Here is a 19,758-nt window from a genome sequence, read left to right as displayed (position 1 = left end):
AGGTATAACCTGTGTGCTGCGTTTACAAATGTCCCTGGAATCTCTAAGAGTGTATTGAAATCTATTTTACTCCAACAAAGTCCATTTTCCCAAGTAACTCATTTCGATGGAGCCACGTTACACGACAGAAAACGCTGCAACAAGTCAAGGAAGCAAGTATGGCCAATGACGTCATAATGGATACAAGCATGGCTCTGGGACGGTGCCTTCCACCGTGTTCAATGCTCGACTGTGACACTGACCAACTGGCAGCCTTGATACTTTGCATTGAGGGGGTGCAAGCCCAATCAGAACAAATACAGCAAGGGCCACGCCCCCTCTAATGCCTGATAGGTGGTTACTTAGGCTCCTAAACCTGCCACACTCTCCCGTTAAGATGCAAACCACACACGCCCACCCCCATACGGCATCACCTACCACCCCCCTGGACTACCCCTCCTCGCGTTCCCAGCCTTCAAAATCCAATGAAATAACTTGTTCATTTAAATGAAAGCCAATGACACCCAGATTTTCCTCCGTTTTGCAACAGTGTATGGAACTCATTACAAAGTAGCAACATGCCTGACACATGTCCATACATGGATGATGTTTGACCCTCAGTGCACCCAGCAGTAGTAGTGGCTGGCACTGACCGCTTACCTTCCCAATGAATGAGCCAGAACTTTGTGAGGTGCCCCAACTCCAGGGGGCAACGAATGGTCTCCAGCCCTGACCTCTTGCATGCAACGCACCCACTTCAAGATCCACATGCTTGGTAAAGTACGCCCCATCTTGTCTTTCCAAAACTGTCTTGACCTGGGGTGCAAGGTGGCTTTATCCCCCACTATTGCATACAAGGGCTACGCCAAGCCACCAATGAAACGGCTTGCAGCGGCGCAAAATCAGGCAGGCATAGTACCCTCCGTGATCATATGGCACCTGACTTAAGATGCATGCATGTGATCAATATCTACCAGAGAATAACATGAACCTTGCCGTGACTGCGACCATGCAAGGCCTATGGGGCTTGAGGACCGTTCTACCTAATGAAGCTACGTATCTTTATGGGGGCAGAGCCCACATTTGAGAACGACAACTCAAATGTAATGGAAGGCATCCCATGGGGGTGGACATTCACAGTAGGCCTGGGTGAACTAGTTTGGCGATAACTCAAACCATCTGAATTGTTGGTGGGTTGAGGTGCCACACACTTTATAACGTATCCAGATATTCATCTCGGGGGGATGGGGGGGGGGGGTTTGGTGATTCATCTGTGGGTCAGTAATGAGGGGCAGCTGCTGCTGCCAGGCTTAGGGTGGCATTGCATGTCTTACTGTCCTGCCGAAGAGTGGTAGGACCCAGGGTGGCCTGTTGAATTTTTTATCAGTGTCCTTGCAATGAAAATGGGGGCACCCAAAAGTGACCCAATAACCAGTGACCCCTACACATTCATGGCTCACTATTGGGGATCCCCTCTGCACTACTGAATAGTGTTTGACTCAAAACTGAGGGATCACAGTCAACCCTACACGGTTGACTGCAGAAGGCCAGCTCTGGCACTGCAGGGCACCAGAAGATACAATGTTCTGCCAAGTGCTTGCTCTGGGAGGCCTCGAGCGGTTCAGCCTGAAATAATGATCTGGTCTCTAATGGATGCTATTTGCAAAGAGCTATCATGCCAATACTATCATCATCTCCCGCCACTGTAAGAAAATCAGTCGTGATGCCACTTAATGCATGCTACTTGCTGTCACAAAAGTTACCTTGGCACCCAATGTGTTCCTGCAATTCGCTAACTTCCTGCTATGCAATGTCTGTAAACATAGCTAGAAAGATATGCAGTGATGTCCAAAAAAGGTATGTGTACAAGGAGAAGATTGGGAGGGCTATGTCTTATCATTTCCTCTTCCAACCTTCATTTGTTTCATGTCATCATTTCCTGTTACGGTAATCTACTACAGGTTATTTGCTTAAAGGAAGCAGCAATGAAATAATCCTGATGCAATACTTATTGACCCCCCAAAAAGCGGTAATTGACTCCTTATTCAGTGGTCTCAGACCCTTGCCCTAAAGGCCAATGACCTTGCATGTCATTATCACTTCATGCTTGGATGCTCTTCCGGTTCCCCTGGCAAGTTTGCCTTGCTCAGAGATCAAAGGGACACCCATGCAATCCCTGCAGTGTTTGGGGGTGCACATTAGTTCTTAGTGGTGGGAATAGCTGGGGCCCTTCACTGCATGTTTGAAGAGATGGGGGGGCAAAGGGGGCGTTCTTGTGCTATGCCACTAATCCCGCTTTAAGGAGGCATTTCATGTTGGGTTGTTATTCCCCATTTTCCAGGCTACACTTCATCGTTTTCCACACGGAAGAAGTCCACGACATCCTGCGCATATGGGACGGCGCCATGGACACCGGGATCCTGGTGCGGGAACTCAGCGGCCCGAATTTACCAAACGACGTCCACAGCACCTTTAACTCGGTGACCCTGCAGTTCAGCACCGACTTCTTCACCAGCAAACAGGGCTTTGCTATTCATTTCTCAGGTAGGTCTTCACCAAGGGGGGAGGCGGGGGGGGGCATGTCTGCAGCCTGAGACCCTCTGGGGTCCTACTGGAGAGGCTATTATGCAAGTCTATGCAATAAGGACAAGCATACTCGTCCTTGGCACTTAAGGGGTTAATAAGATGTGTTTTTCTGTTGTACTGCAAAGGCTCCACATGTGAATATATTAATGGAGTGGGGGCGAGTTACATGAGCGCAAAGGAAAAGGAGGAAACATATCACTAATTAATTCATGTGTAAAGTGTCAAAACACAACATAGGTTGTGATTACATACTTTAAAATAATGTGTCCTGACTTAGTGTCACAGTAACGGGAAGTGAATGCATTGGCAGAGGGCAGATGGGATACCATAGGTGGCAGGAGGGTGGGGGAAAGAGAAGCGAGGGTGCTCAGGATGTCCTGAGTTTTTGCAGTGAAGTGTGTGGCCAGTGCATTACAGAGGGCCTGGGAGGGAAGAAGGAAGAGGTGAGGTGGAGACTGCGGAAGGGTTGGCTAGTTCCTTGCAGATTTTATAGAGTTCAGCCGTGTTGTTGGATTTAACAGAGACGCAAACCTGGATGTGGGCCCTTTTCTTGGAGCGCTGGCATTTCAGGGCTGCAAATTCAGAATTGTACCAGGTGTTACGCTTGGAGGCATGTTTAAAGTGGATCCTCAGAGTGTTAGTGATGGCAAGATGGAGGTTGCAGAGAGCAGAGTCAGAGGTAGAGTCTGCAGTGGGAGGAGAGGGTGGGATAAAGGTGGATACAAAGGCATCAATGGACACTTGTTTCTTCAGACGGATGTTCGTGAACGGGGTTGGCAGGGCTGGGGGAGGTGCAGTCAGACGGCAGAGAGGGCCCAGGTGAGAGGAGAGAATGGTCTGGCCAGGAGAGTGGGGTGGACTTCTGGAGGGTCAGAAAAAGTCATATAGTCTTCTGGAGGGTCAGAAGGAAGCCCCACTTCTTCTTCCCTCATAGAAAAAGAAGGCAGGGAGCCACCAAGGCTGACCAAGGGACTCAACAGTGGAGTTTAGGAAGGTCAGATCATGGGAAACTCAAAGGAAAATCACTTCAGCAGGAGCTCAGGTGTGGACCCACCCTGACCAAGGCTGGTCTACCTTTCCCTTCCTAAATAGTTCCCCCTGCATGGAACACTCTGTAACCCTCTCTCCCTCTACCCCGCTCACCATACCCTTGCAAGGTGGCGTATCCTTTTAAATGAATCCATTATATTGTTCAGTATCACTGTCCCACTTAAGCCATATAAAAACCAGCACACACACATATGAATATTTAATTCAGACTGCCTCGCTGATGGTTTAATGGTTGTACTCCAGATTTCTACGCGTTTGTAATGTGGTTGTGTGTAATGGCAATGATGTTGTAGACTTTGTGGCTACTGGTGTTTCTTTTGTCTAATTATTGTGTGTGCACGTGCAGCAGGATGCTTGCTGCGATCTGTCACACTAGTGACGTCACGGATGAGAAATAACGGTAGCATATCAGATCTGGCGTATACAGTTTTCCTTAAACCCAAGGATGCATGGGAAGCAAATATGCCAGATAACGGCATGTCTGGTGTTCGAGTCCCAGAGAGCCTTTTCTCTTTTTCCTGCACTCCCTAATAATGGGACATTGGGGTACCCAGCTTGTAAACTTTACCAGTCAGCATTCTTTTCAGCTGGAACTAATCTATCTCCATCAGTGGTAGGTGCCGGTTAATTGTATTTTCTTTTTTTTTATTTTAATGTGCCAGATAAGGAGCTTATAACATAACCGGAATACAATGTACACATTTTGTGTGTATAAAGACATATTGTGTTCATGCGAGAGAGTTACTAGGCCTTCTGAACAGTGTGCATGCTTTTCTGACTACAAATAAAGAAGAAAGTGGTGTCTCTCTCTATTTCCGGGGATCTAGCTGCTCTATCGTTAACTCAAACTGTCAATACATAGAGGGTCATTACGAGTGAGGCGGTAAGGGGTTAACAGCGGGCTCAAATGGGAATGGAGATGGGTTCCAAGGTCAGAATAGCCTGGTAATTCCTCATTCAAGGAACCCGGACCCGGTACCCGGTAAGGGGCTAGCCATGCCGCTAACAGCCTACCTCGCATTGACCCCCATAGTCTCTATCCCAATGTATGTTGATGACATGTTTTTCTGAAACAGCCACATCCCCACCCCCCAGGCTGTCTATCGCCTGCAGTAGGAATTAGAAGAGGCGGTCTAGTCTGTCTTTGGAAAAGCAAACTCTGCCTCGTGCGAATGTTCTGGAGCACACACCTGGAGAGGGCCTTGCACTAGAAGTAGAGGTGTTTAACTAGTTCAGACGGGTAAGGTGCATTATGCCATCTGCCCTTTCCAGGACCACATGGTAATCACTAGATGAAGGTTTAAGTGACTTATGCCACTAAAGTGGTCATTCACTTTGCAAGGCACCGATTGCAGTGGAAATAGTGCGCTACACAACGGGCCCCTCAACCTGTGAGCACCCTTTTTCCAGGTACATTTTGTACCTACCATTGCAATTCAGAGGACAGTTTCAGTTTGCACGTGGTACGCGTGCATAGCTTACAGTAAGATGGCACCACACCCGGCAGGCAGTGTTTCTAAAATGTTACTGGCGCCAGTGAGTTCAGCCATCTTCTCCTGGCAGGTCCTAGGCATAGGTGTGTGGCGCCAGTGAGTTCAGTCATCTTCTCCTGGTAGGTCCTAGGCATAGGTGTGTTGTGCCAGTGAGTTCAGCCATCTTCTGGCAGGTCCTAGGCATAGGTGTGTGGCACCAGTGAGTTTCTGTCATCTTCTCCTGGCAGGTCCTAGGCATAGGTGTGCGCCAGTGAGAACAGCCATCTTCTGGCAGGTCCTAGGCATAGGTGTGTGGCAAGTGCGCCCGAGCTCTGTATCTCTCACTGCATGCCTGTTGAGTGTATTGCGTGTGTATGTATGTATGGCCTAGCTTGCCAGCAATGCAGCGCTATACAGGCCCGAATAGCATATCTCTGTGGCAACACAAATCGATGAAGAGAAACGCAGGAGAGGGGAGAAAACCCGGAGGGACCCTTCTCCCCTTTCCTTGGGCAGGCAGCCCCTGAGCACCTATATGTGTCTGCTTGTAACGCTCTTTCTTTTATGAGGACCTGTGCCTATCTGCAGAAAGCGCCTACTGGGAACTGATTTTGCAATGTTTGCTGCAGTTAATTATCAAAGATTACCAGTTAACATACCAAAAGGCAACCTACATGCCCTGGCTTGACTTCAATAACTTAAAAAAAAGCCCCTTGTGTATAGCACACACACGCACAATCGTTCCAATACAGTTACAAGAGTTAATACACACTCTGTAAATTAAAGTTTGTGCTTGTGCAATATTCACTATAACCTGGCATTTACAGAGTTTGTATTAACCGGTTCCACGCCCGCCTGTCATCTCTTGCACTTGCCTCAAGGCCCTACTCCCATTCTCCTTCACTGCACTTAGAAATAACCCAAGAGAGTGTCTCTCTCTGCACTTACCCCAGTCTCCACCAACTGGGTGCACTTGGACCCCCCCACCTATGACTGTCTGTGCACTTGCACAAATCAAATGCACATGCCTGAAGATCAGCGGTCTGTTCTCCCCTGTCTTCTCCCCGAATTGCACTCGGTAAAACTGCACAATGGCTGTCAGGCCTATTTGCTGAGTCTCAACTGTTAAATGTATTTTACGCACTTACTCTGCCGGTGCAGACTATTTTAATATCAGAAGTTCAAGGGCTCTGAACGACTTTTGTTTTTTCCCCCATGTCCCCACCCCTTCTTGAGTGCTTTGAAATACTTTCCTGTGTATAGGCACTATATAAATAAACAACACAATAAAATACAAATCTCAAAGGACGCTAAACAGAATTTGACGTTGAAACTAATTTGGGCTCTTAATGTCCCTCCCCCCCTCTTAATTTCCAACATTTGAAAATGTTGGCAATGAAATATCACCCTTTGTACAACAACAAAAAGTAAAGTCTGTGTGAGGAACAAGACCAGCCGCATGCTGGGCGTGGGTCGACTGGGGATTTTTCGAACTTTTTTCATTTAATGGATGATGGTAGACCTGCCTCATGAAACTGTGTGGGGCTAATCCCCACACATTTTCCTATGCTCACACCACAACAAATGCATAGACCTGTGTACTCAGGCATTGACACAGGCTACAGGTACAGTCCACTCCAGTCATATCTAGATGGAATATGACAGGAGAGGAGAGCACAATGTCATCCCAAGGAGGGGAGGGAAGCTTCCTCCTGCCATAGCCAGCCGCATTAACTGACATGGCACCATGCAAATGGCCTGCTCTTTTGTTAGCCCTGCAGCTGGTGGCAGCAATTAACATACCATTAGATGGTACTTCTAACAGGCCCCTACGGATGCAGAAGATAACAAAGGAGAAAGAAAACACAACAAACCTTTCATATGTAACTGTGTCAACCTGAAGCCAGCTCCCACCATCAGTATCAATGACAGTGAACGGACATGTCTGAGTCTATTTTTGCAGTAGACACACCTGGCTAGGGGGACCCCATTCATATGATACAATAATCTGTTTGGCAAAAGCCAGAGAGTCTGATCTCTCAGCATCTTCCAGGACCACCTAGGGAGAACCATTAACCAGAGAGACTCTTTGATGACAGCTGACACGAAGGTGGGAGGGACCTGGTATCACAGGGGAGTGAGCCAATAATTATTCTGTTGAAAGAAGGGTTCTGCCATATTGGTTCTGTGACACCCCTTGTTCCTTTGGGACCCCTTAACATTTCCTGTTGCAAAGCACTCTGGTTATGACCTCACATATTCAGAAGATTGTTGGTAGGGACCCAAGGATTGGTTCACTAAGGTAGGCTCAGTCTACACCAATCATTGTGTCCACTTGGCTTAAAGAGAGGTCTGGAATCCACTCTTTCAGGCAGATCATCTGAAGACTCATTTGAAGCACGAAGAAGAACTCACACTTGGACCCAGTCTACCTTACAGCTTCCACCAGTGAAGGAAGGCTAGGACATCCAAAGAGGGAAGCAAGATCCCTCCCATTAATTTCTCCCAGGGAACAGAAGGAGAAAATAATTCAGAAAACCCTCCAGCCACTTCTGAACCAGTACCCAGCTAGCACACAGCGTGCCCTGATAAGTTCTGCAGAAAACTCCCTGGACAGGGAGTGCCAGAAGGTCTCTGAACCCGGATCCAAGGACAAGGCTTCTACCTGCAACATCCTCCGCAGCTATGGGCCATCCGCCTTAAAGGACGACATAAGCCCATTGAACTGCAATGACAAGAGTGTGCCGCCATTCGCCTTAAAGGACATTCTCGGGCCAGTCGAGGTCCCTGATCTGCAACCAACTGCAACACTGACTAACGTCAAGCCTAAAGCTACTGCCGTCAAGCCACAGTCACTGAATGAACCCTAGCTGTCTCGACCAGCACTTCAGAACCACCGATCAGCACCCAGACAATCATTCCTGACCCCAAGTCACTGTGAAGGCCAGCCTGCAGCCCGGCCCCAAGCTTCTCTCCCTGAACCCTCTTGCCACCTGATACCTGCTGCTGACTCCAGTCACAAACCCTGTTGCAGAATCCTGAAAAGCGCTCTGAAGCCGACTCACTGCTGTCGAGCACCAAGAACAACTACATCAAGTGGTACCTTCTGGATCTGTCCCCCTAGTCCTTCCCAGAAGGCCCTTTCAGACATTTAACACCCTTTCTCCCATCTTACTGAAGCCAAGAAGCCTATAAAAAACTGCTGTGGTTATTAGCCATACAAGTTACCTTCCTCTCAGTATCCAGAGTGTATCCCCTTTCCTTCTTAAAAACTGTCTGTTCTCTGCATTCCGTTAAAGGGTGGGCTTTATTCAGTAATTTTATTAGATTGTCTGTTGTGATAATAATAAAGTAAATATTTGTATACAACCTTGACTTTATGGATACACCTTTTATCATTGGATAATAAATGTTTTTTCGCTGTGTTGAAACTAACCAACGATCCACAAACTTTAGAATATAAGCCTGCAGTTCGGTCCACGTTACCAAAATTGGACAAGGTGATTTATAATCTGCTTGTGTTTCCAATCTGTTCGGATCCCTTCGAGTGCACTAGAGGTGTGGGGCTTATTGATGGTTTAGAAACCGACATTCACCCCTGGACCACTGGTACGCTGGAATTTGATTTGTCAAAGTCTACAAAAAGGATAAATAACAATGTTAAGCTACAAACACTTGGTCTATGCCTCTGCAAATCCAACCTTAACATGTACTCATTGCTCTATTTGTTCACGAAACTCTGCGGTGACTTGGAATATCCTTATAATGTATGGTAGAAAGTATTTGTCCCATATATATTTATATATTATTCTACATATGCTGGTGCTCACCTGAAGTGTATGGGGTTGATTCATAGAAAAAGTGCAAAGTCCCCCTAAAAGTACTTAGCGTGTTAAACAATGTTACGCCTACTTGCACGCACAAATGTTGGTGTGTTGCGCATATTCATATATATCTAATGGCAAAGTCACCCGAGGTGCAAAGAAAACAGAGATGCACCTGGACCGCCCACAACGCGCCCACGTGCAACCTAAAACCATTGACAAATACCAACCTGTGTGACAACATTATACCCACCATCCAACACCCCAGTGATTCCATGTCCTGCAACTCAAGGCAGCAGCCCAATGATACTGCATACAATCCCCTGTAACTCAGGTCATCACCCGGCTAATCTGTGTACGATCCCTGTAACTAAAGGCTGTTCCCCACTAATCTGCCTTCGATCACCCCTAACTACAAGCAGCACCTCAACTACATACCATTACCCCTAAATTGCTATATAAACCTTACCTTTGCATGTTGGTTCCTATACACATTGTTCTTTGTGTCTCCTATGATGTGGCGGTAAGATCACAAGGTTTGTGTGCGACTTTCCCCGACTTGAAGTTGTGCATAGGAATCCATGAAAACATTTATGTTTGTGCTTAACTGGGCCTTTGCTTTCCTTACGTGGCTCATCCCTCAGCACACCCACATCATTCCTCGTTCTTCCTCATTTTGCGCCGAGAATGGGTGATATGCATGTTCCGTCCCCTATTTATTTCTTTGCATAGGCCCATCCCACACTTTACGTGGAGTGTCATGCACAGCGCTCTACTGCATGCAAAGTTGTGACGGACCCGCGCAAAGTCCTGGAATGACAGGAAAAGTCTGATGCGTGCTGAAAAGTGCCCCGTGACATTTGTGAAAACCATACCCTCACCCAACACAAAACACAATAACTTGTAATATCATGGCACCCAACAGCGAGTTATCCAAAAAGGCTTGAAGGCAATTATTTTATTTAGTAGTTAGGGCTCTTAAAGTTCATATTTCATATTTTTATTTCATGTTGCACTCTGTGATGATTGCAAAGGGTTAATGACAAGGAGCGCCCTTTCTGCACGCGTCGACCCAAGCATGCCTCCCCTTACTGCACGTGCAGGAATGTTGTTAAATCTGCCCAATCAGATGATGTTGGAAATGAGCAGTGGAACTTGACACGGTGCATGATCTGGGTTTTAGCAGAGAATGCATTCACATTCCACTGGAGTCTTTTGTGCACCTCTTTTCTCATCACGGCAGCAATGCACTCAAAGGATTTCATGGCGTCAGCAGCAGAGAGACTTTAATCCTGTTTCCTTCTTGCCAAATGCCTTCTATTTTCTGAACTCGTGAGTGAGCTGTGTCCTCAGAGCGGCCGGGAGAACTAATTTCAAAATCTGTGCCCGTAATGCGCCCTGGGTAATGAACATTGGTGGCGACGAGCGTCATTTCCTCCTCTGGGGGGGTGCTATTTCAAGACGGTTGTTTGTTAGTCAGGCGCTGAAATGGAATGAGATCAGGATGTGTCGTGTTCAATTTGGACAAACCTTGCCTTCCATCTCTGGAAAAAGAGCTGGCAATGCACCAGAGGGAGACATTCACAAGCAGGTAACTTGTATGCAAATCTCACGATTAGCACTGCTGTCAGTTTTATCCACAAGAGACCACCTGTCCAGTAGCCCAATTCTGTCATGCAATCACCGCCAGTCTGTGCATATCCTGCTCTGTCTGCAGTGAGTGTATATCCCTGAGGGTCGCCATGTTGCCTCACAGTATGGTAGAACAGGGGTCTCAAACTGCGGCTCACCAGAGTACGAGTCCCGTGCTATGGGGGCCTAGAGGAGAAGGCAGTAGTCCACTTTCCGCTGCAGGGCCCTGTTATATTACATTACCCACCCTCAATGTACAATGCACAATGTCCTACCCACCCTCAATGCACTGCCAGACAATGCAGACTTAAACCTATTAATCGACACCTTCAATGACTCCATGGCCAAGGCGATGGATACCATTGCCCCACTGAAATTATGTGAAGACAAACCAAAAGCTCACCTTAATTCTTGGTACACCCCTGAACTCAAGTTACTTAGAAAAAAGAAAGCTAAGGCACAACTCACATGGAAAACTAAGCCCTCTGCTGGAAATAAATCAAACCTTACGAATATATCTTCGCTATATAAGAGTGAGATAATTTGCACCAAAAAAGAAGCTTACGACATCAGGATTGATCAGGCAGGATCCTCCACCAAAGAATTATTTAAAATTCTAAATGAACTAGAAAATCCCAATCCTCCCTCAGACACCTGCTTAAAAGACAAACCTTGGTGCACCAGCATCCAAAACACCCTTAACAACAAAATCACAGGACTCCAAACTAAAATAAAGTACAAACGCCAACAACTCTCCAACAACAAGCTTACCAACCCTGACGCACCTACGCCCACTGATACCAAATCGGGCTTCACCTTCAAGCAAGTAACCACGGTAGAAGTTCAAAAAATCATCTCCTCCTTAAAAGCCTCGAACTGCAAAGGGGACAGCTGTCCCGCCCAGATCATAAAAGACGCAGCTAGAGATCTATCTCCCTTCATCACAAAACGTATCAACCTATCATTCATCAATAACTCAGTCCCCAGAAACCTAAAACAATCATGGGTTCTCCCACTCTTGACCCTGCCATACCCACCAACTATAGACCCATTACCACAGTCCCCTTCCTACTAAAAATCCTAGACAGAGTCGCCTACATCCAAATTCAAGAATACCTGGAATGCAACCAACTGCTAGGACTACGTCAATCTGGCTTTAGACCTCAGCCTGGCACAGAAACGGCCCTTGTTGATCTCAAAAGTCAGATTGATGAAATCAAAGACAAAGGCAACACTGTGATCCTACTCCTCTTAGACCTCTCAGCGGCCTTCGACCTGGTCAACCACAAAATCCTCTGCAGCCATCTAGCATCCGCAGCTCACGTCTCCTCCGCTGCCGTCACCTGGATACAATCCTTTCTGGCAAACAGAACCATGCGGGTCTTCTCTACATCTGCTGCAGCTGACCCCATCCCCATCTCTTGCGGGGTCCCTCAAGGCTCCTGCGTCTCCCCCACTTTGTATAACATATTTACAAAGGCACTATTTGACCAACTGGACTGTCTGGGTGTCACCTACCAAATTACGCTGATGACACCCAGATACTCCTCACTATCTCTGGCAACTACCATGAAGACGTCACCCGGATTAACTAAATATTCTCCATCATTCAGGCCTGGATGGCCTCTCATGGCCTGTGCCTGAACGATGAGAAGACGGTGCTCCTCCTTGTCGGCTCTCCTAGTAACCCGTCTAAACTTAACCCTAATTACAATAACATCACCATCGATGGTCACACCATCCCTATTGCCAAAAGCGTGAAAACTCTTGGATTTCACCTTGATGCCAACTCTAACCTCTCCAAACAAACCAACATGATCGCCTCTGCCGCCGCCTACACCGGTAAGCTTTTCAGGGTCAGTAGACCCTTCCTATCTGCTAACAGCTGCCTCACTCTTTCTAGAGCCCTCATACAGTACAAACTGGACTATTGCAATAGCCTGTACCTAGGTGCTAACCAGTCGATAATTAACAAACTACAGGTACTTCAAAACAACGCTCTACGAGCAGTACTCAACATCCCCAGGCGAGAGCACATCTCCATGACTAGGAAATCATGCAAATGGCTCTCCATACGACAAAAAAGTGACTTGAAAACCATCATTTGCCCCACATACAAGCCTCTGAAACACCTAGCCCCACCCAATCTCACCAACAAATTCACCATGAAACCTTCTGTTAGAACCACTAGTTCCTCCAACACCTTATGCCTGACAGTGCCCAGATCCTCCTTAAAAAGAGCAGGAGGGGCCAGCTTCACAGTACTTGCCTCCCCCCTCTGGAACCCACTTCCACTCAACATTAAAGCCATTGAATCCTTTGAGATCTTCAGGAAACATGTTATCGGCCGGCTCCTGGACAAAGAGTAACCCCATAGACTTGTGATTCTCCTCCTTCTGCTTAAATATGTCTGTGAACTTTGCTAACTGTTTCTGTATTTGTAATCGTAGTACCCGGAGATATCGGCGCACACCCCTCAACCGCTTAACCATGACTGCATATTCTGTAACTGTACACTGTAACTGTATAAACTATATGTAACTGTTTTCTTAAGCACCCTTCTACCTACTGGTCTGGAGCGCTTTACAAATAAACAAACAAACAAGCAAACAAATACACTGTGTGGACTTTAAAATTGTCTATTTGAATGGCCTGAAATGATCAAAAGGCTCACGGGATCTCTAATCATCCTAAATTCAGGTTAACTTGCATATGCCCAAATCAGTTCACCCAACAGTCGTCATTAATATTCAAAGGGATGTTGTGTCTCTCAGTTTTACCAGTGGCTCCTCGTCTATAAGACAAGAAGAAAGCAGTTCACGATGTGTTCCATATCTATGCATATATGATATGATATGATCGTTTATATACAAAGCGCCTATACAGAATGTGTTTCAAAGCACTTCAAAGTATGCGTGTATTGGATTTACAAAGTGCAAAAATCACTGCAAATCAGCATGGGTTTGCAAGTAGGATGCAGGGATAGAAGAAGAGCTGTGATGGATAGAGGAAGCGGCGGTGGGGGCGGGGACTCCAGAGATGCTTGAGTGGGCCGGGTTATTCCATGAAGTGTACCATGGAAGGGCCTCTCTTATCTGCATTGGTCCATATATGAAACCACTGAGTTATTGACCAAGGAAACAGCATTACATAGTAGAAGTAGGACTTCGACACACTTTACAAACATTATTCAACTTTATTCAGTCTTATGATAAAGCCAGGCAGGATGGCCTGACACCACCCTTAGTTAAGTCATCCTAAAGCAGAGCCCCTGGTACTCTCTACGTCCCTCCTATCCCAAAGTGCCAATCCTAATCCCCATGACCTATTTCATGGAAAAAATAATGCCCCTTTGCATATTCAGATGGTAAACACATTTTAAAATGTTCGCTATTGCATTTGTTCCTGGTGATAACTACAGACAGTTTCCTCCCGAAACCACACCTGTGCACAGCTGTTCATACACTATATCGCTCTGGAGAGGACTAGGGTGAAACCCTCCTGATGCACGGCAGCTCAGCAAGTCTGTGTCACTGCTGCTGTATCTGTTTCACGGCATCTTCCTCTCACTACAGTGACTTCCTACAGTGCCTGTCTAATAGGGACTGTCAGACATGTAATGTTATTCACTGAAAGATATCATGAAGACAGACATGCCATTGTCAGAGATTCTCAAGACACACGTCTGGGTCATGGCTCAGCCCATTGTGCCATTATGGAAGAAGCAACGACATGCAAACAAGTCTTAGACCCACTACAAAGGGGCAGTTCACCTCAAGCCGCTGAGCCACATGCCTTTTGCAAGAGACCGCACTCAAGCACAGATATGTTTCTGAAGCCCTAAGACTGATACCTGAGGTGTAGCCTGGGCCTCTCGCACAGCAGCCGCGCTTATGCACATCTGGTCATACCGACCTACTTAGGGAGACTTATTACACTGAAGAGTGGGCAGAATATTTAGAATCAATCATAACCACTGCCATTGCTCTTGGAAACCTTCCAAGCCATACCATTTCGTCCTGCTGGGCCATTTCTAAACAACATCTCCAAATCAGGCGTTGTCGCAGGCCAACAAGGGGCAGTCCAAACATAACAGCGGGTTGCACTTTTTCATCCGGACATTGTTTTCTGCTGCAAACACCATGCAACATTGCACTGCGCAATGCAGTCTGCCAGTATGCTCTTAGAAAGTGTTCCAGTGGGCATGCTTTGGCAAGCTAAAGCTAATTGGAAACAAGCGTGAATTTGGTGCCTCAAAAAGACTGTCCGTGCTGGAGCAGAGTGAGCCACAGGTCAGTTTTCTGCCAGAGCACAGCCACCCTGTCCGTGCAAATCTGAACCAACAATGGGTTTGGAAATCATATGGACTCAGAGGCAGGTCACTCGGAGTGATGGATCCCAGACTCTGGAATGCACTGAGTCTGACATTAACATCCAAACCAACCCAAAGAGCAAGGTAACTACTGAGAAGTTCCGGATATGTGGCAGGGATTGAGGGTGCCAGTTCCTCCTTCTCCTCTTCCTCCTCCTCCTCCTTCTTCTTCCTCCTCCCCCTCCTCCTCCTCCTCCTCATTCTTCTTCTTCTTCTCCTTCTCCTCCTCTTTCTCGTCTCCTTCTCCACCTCCCTTTCTTCTTCTTCTTCTTCTTCTTCTTCTTCTTCTTCTTCTTCTTCTTCTTCTTCTTCTTCTTCTTCTTCTCTTTCTTCTTCTTCTTCTTCTTCTTCTTCTTCTTCTTCTTCTTCTTCCTTTTCTTCTTCTTCTTCCTCTTCTTCTTCTTCTTCTTCTTCTTCTCCTTCTCCTTCTTCTTCTCCCTTCTTCTCCTCCTCCTCTTCCTCGTCTCCTTCTCCACCTCCCCTTCTTCTTCTTCTTCTTCTCTTCTTCTTCCTCTCCTTCTTCTTCTTCTCTTCTTCTTCTTCTGTGGAGACCTATGTTCAGAAAGCAAAAGAGCGTTTTACAAGTCATGGGGAAAGGAGTAGCAGGAGGTTTTGCCACAGCAGAGTTGGTCGAAGGAGAATTCATCAACTTTTTTTAAACGATTGTTGCTGCAGATAGGGTGAAGTAAGTTTAGGTTAATAATGGATGTGAGGGTATGGGCGGGACTGTGTGGGGGTCTCCCCCTGGTTATATTGGCTGTAAAATCAACAAACAAAAAAAGATGACATTTCCCTCGACCAACTGTTTTCGAGGAAATCTCCTGGGAGTGGGGAAAGGCAATCGAAGTAGAATGCAAAGGGTCAATAGTAAAGAGAGAGGAGCTAACAACGGGGAAGGGTTAGTGTTAGTGTTAAAGGACATTTATACCGCACACTATCACCATCGGAGTGGTCCCCTGGCGCCCGTGTGGATATGAAAGGCAAGAGGGTAGGATGAGTTAATAGGGTGAAGCGGGAGAAGGTAGAGAGAGTTGCGGTGTGCTGTTGGCAGCTTCAGTTCGGTTAACACTGTTCGCTGAGCATGGGTGCGGTTTCCGAGTCGGTAGTCCGTCGTGTGCTGTTTTGCGAGTTTAAGTGTGATTTGTTTTGTTGTTGCAGTAGAGTGAAGTACGTGCGGATTGCTTTGCGAAAGATATGTTTGTGTTTGTTTTGCGTTTGAGAAGGACTTTGCTGAGAGTTCAGATTTTAGTGGGTGGATTAGTGGGTTATTCAATCGTACCTTTTTGCTTCAGACATCTGTGTTACTCGTCTTTGCCCGTGTTGTGTATTAAGTTGTTCCGTGATGCATCCCTACGCATAGTTGTGGCATGTCTCATTGACTGTCTAGTGGTCTGTGGGGCAAGTGGTGATGCCACCTCCACCCCCAGGTGGGGACTAGGGGTGTACATAAGGATGTTTTTTTATGTAATTGAAGGGCGTTTCTGCCATCACGTACCAGTGTTTCTTGATGGGGAATCCCCTCCTACGATGGGCAAGTAAGCGGTGGGTCTCCTCCAAACCTTTTCCTTAACTGTCTGGTGGTCTGTAGGGCAGGTTGATGATGCTTCCTCCACCCCCTAAGGTGTGGATAAGTGGTGTACGTAGGGATCATTATAAAATGATTGTAGGTAATGCCTGCCTTCACCTCTCTGGTTTCCTAGACATAGGATTCCCTCCCTCCAGGGGGCAAGTTATCGGTGTGTCACCTCCAAAACCTAGGTGCAGACTAGGGAATGTACATAGGGTCGGTTCTAGGATTATCCTGGGTGCGCCGGCCATGACTTCTTGGTTACTAGAGCGAGATTCCCTCCCTCTAATTCTAAGGGGACTCTCTTGGCTCTGCAGGTTGCCTGGTTGGTCATTTCGTCCTCTTTCACGGCTAGGTACCAGTCCCGTCACAGGAGTCTCAATTAGGGTTTTACACGGATGTTGCTGTACCGTAGGCTCCCTTCCACCCCGGTATTTCTCCTCTTGTGGGTGTTGTGTTGGGGCACGTTGCATTAGGGAGGTGCTAGTGTTTTTCCATGTGTTTCCTTCTGGTCCTGAAGTGAAGAGCCAGGTTTTGAGTAGTGTTCTGAACTTTAAGTGATCCTTCATGTGGAAAATTTCTTTAGGGAGGGAGGTCCAAGTTTTTGCCGTCAGGTGGGAGAAGGATGATCCCCCAAGTTCTTTTTTTCTTGTGTAATGTTTCAGTTTAAGGAGGATGTCATTGCTAGATCTGAGTGTTCTTGTTGGTTGGTATATGGCGATTTTCTTTTGTAGGGCAAGGGCTCTAAAAGCAACCAGGGGATGAAAGGAGGAGCAGATTTTCCAGTCTCAGTTTAGGTGGAATGTGGAAGTGCGTTGGTCTTGGCGTTAAGGATGCACGTGAGTGAAAATTTAGTCATTTAAACACACACAATACATATGGCCACGTCTGTGGGCCATCTTCCTTCAGTCACTAAGCAAGCTGAAATAGAGGAAGGCGTGAAGGGAGACACTGGAGGGAGAGGGCCTGCCCTTTTCCCCTTGTTGTCCAGAATCTGCTCGCGTTGCAGATCGGCCTATAAGAGGAGCTCCGAGTAGTACCTGTTTTCCTGCAGGGACGAGGATGGGTTTCAGGAAAGGTCAAGCTGTTCATCCTGTCCAAAGACTGAGCCGCAGTTGCCCTCTGAGGCCATCACCGCTTCTGGCCATGTCAGTTTATTTAACAGCATATGTTTGACACTGTATCATATCAGAACGCCATGTAGGATTAGCGGCGGCCCGGGTTTTAGTGGGTAAACAGGAGCCTGCGCGACTCTACATCAACCTGCTCACTCCGGCACTCTTGATCCCGCCGTTCCCCGGGGCTCCTCCAGCTGCTCCAGCAGATGCCGCTTCAGAAGCGAAAAGTCAATTCTTGTGGCAGCTTTACCCGGGGGCAAGGAAAAGGAGATGGCTGGAGCGGAAAGGAGTGACCATCCGTCACATCGAGGGAGGGGGTAGAGGCGCAATGGTGCTAGGGCCGCGGCAAATGGAAGTGGATGCTCAGCTAGCTGGCCTTCCCTTGCCTGAGAATGACTAAAGGAATGGAAGGGCGGATGGGCGGATGGGCGGATGTGTGGATGGGCAGATGTGCGGATGAGCGGATGGGCTGATGGGAGGTTGGGCGGATGGGCAGATGGGCAGATGGGCGGATAGGCGAATGGGTGGATGGGCAGACGGGCAGACGGGCGGATGGGCAGAAGGGTACTTGGTTGGACGGATGGACGAATGAATGAAGGGATGTATGGGTGGATGGTTTGGTGGAAATGGATGTTTGTGTGAATGGGATAGGTGCATGGATGTATGGGTGGACAGGTTGGGATGAAATTAAATTATATTTTATATATATATTTGCGCTCGTACACAAGTGTTTCAGAGCACCCATCCGATTCAGGTGTGAATCGAATGGGTGGATGGATGGATGCTTCGATCAATGAATGGATGGATGGATGAACAAATAAATGTATATATATATATATTTATATATATATATATATATAAAACATAAATATATTGATGGATTAATGGATGGACGTGTGCATGAATGGATGGGTGCGTGGATGGGTGAATGGATAAATGGGTGCATGGATGGATGGATGGGTGTGTGGATGGATGGATGCTTGGATGGATGGATGGATAGTCTATGATTGTTTATTTATATATCACCTATACACAATATATTTCAAAGTGATTCAAGGCAAGGAGGGAACAAGGGAAAATACAATGACATTCTTACAGGCCATGAGAAGTAAGGATGTGAAATTAACTATCGTACTCGGCCTGACGACATTTCAGATACTGCAAGAGCTAAGACATAATTGATGGATGGATGGATAGACAGATGGATGGATGGATGGGGAGGTAAAGATAAATGTTTGTATAGTGCATCAATCTGCCTCCCAAGATGCATTAAGGCGCTAAACTCGAATCTCAAGACCAATCACCATGCAGGATCTCTGTTACCTACTAAACAGCCACGTCTTTAGATTACGAATAAAAGCCCAGTTATCGTCCATTGCTTGAAGTTAACAAGGAAGAGAATTTCATAGCATTGACGCCTGGACAACACATGAGGGGCCACCTCATGTGTGTATTTTAAATGTAGGTATGTTCAAGAGTGGGAGTATGGGTGGATAGATTGGTGGGTGGATGGATGTATGGGTGTGTGGATGGATGAATTAATGAATGGGTGGATGGATGGGTAGGTGGATGGATGAGTGGATGGATGGATGGATGGATGGATGGATGGATGGATGGATGGATGGATGGATGGATGGATGGATGGAAAATGGATGGATGGATGATGGATGGATGGACGGAAGGACGGAATGACGGACGGATGGGTGGGTGGGTGGATGGATGGATGGATGGATGGACAGATTGGTTAGTGGGTGGGTGGATGAATGGGTGGGAGGGATGTATGGGTGAATGAATGGATGCATTGATGGATGGGTGTGTGAGTGGATGGTTAGACGAGTGGAAGGGTGGATCTGGATGGATGGGTGGGTGGGTGGGTGGATGGATGTTTTGATGGATGGAAGATGAATGGATGGCTATGGATGGATGGATGGGTGGATGGGTGCATGGATGTATGGATGGATGGATGTTATGATGAATGGGCGGATGTGGATGGATGGATAGATGGATGGATGGGTGGGTGGATGGATGGATGGGTGGGTGGGTGGGTGGATGGATGGATGGATGGATGGATGGATGGATGGATGGTTGGATGGATGGATGGATGGGTTGGATGGATGGATGGATGGATGGATGGATGGATGGATGGATGGATGGATGG

General features: G+C 47.0%; 1 protein-coding gene across 1 annotated transcript in view; it reads left to right on the top strand.

Annotated features, from left to right (window-relative positions):
* CSMD2 (CUB and Sushi multiple domains 2) overlaps positions 1-19,758 on the top strand; it is a 2,010,406-nt gene that overhangs the window by 1,601,235 nt on the left and 389,413 nt on the right. Inside the window, exon 26 of the mRNA XM_069622557.1 lies at positions 2,321-2,523. Within this exon, the coding sequence (XP_069478658.1) occupies positions 2,321-2,523 (203 nt within the window). The remainder of the gene's footprint in view (positions 1-2,320; positions 2,524-19,758) is intronic.

This window comes from Ambystoma mexicanum, chromosome 11 (genome assembly GCF_040938575.1).
Source record: "Ambystoma mexicanum isolate Mex_15411 chromosome 11, UKY_AmexF1_1, whole genome shotgun sequence".
Classification (NCBI taxonomy): Eukaryota; Metazoa; Chordata; class Amphibia; order Caudata; family Ambystomatidae; genus Ambystoma; species Ambystoma mexicanum.
The sequence above is the reverse complement of the archived record's forward strand: the minus strand, read 5'-3'. Positions and strand labels throughout refer to the sequence as shown.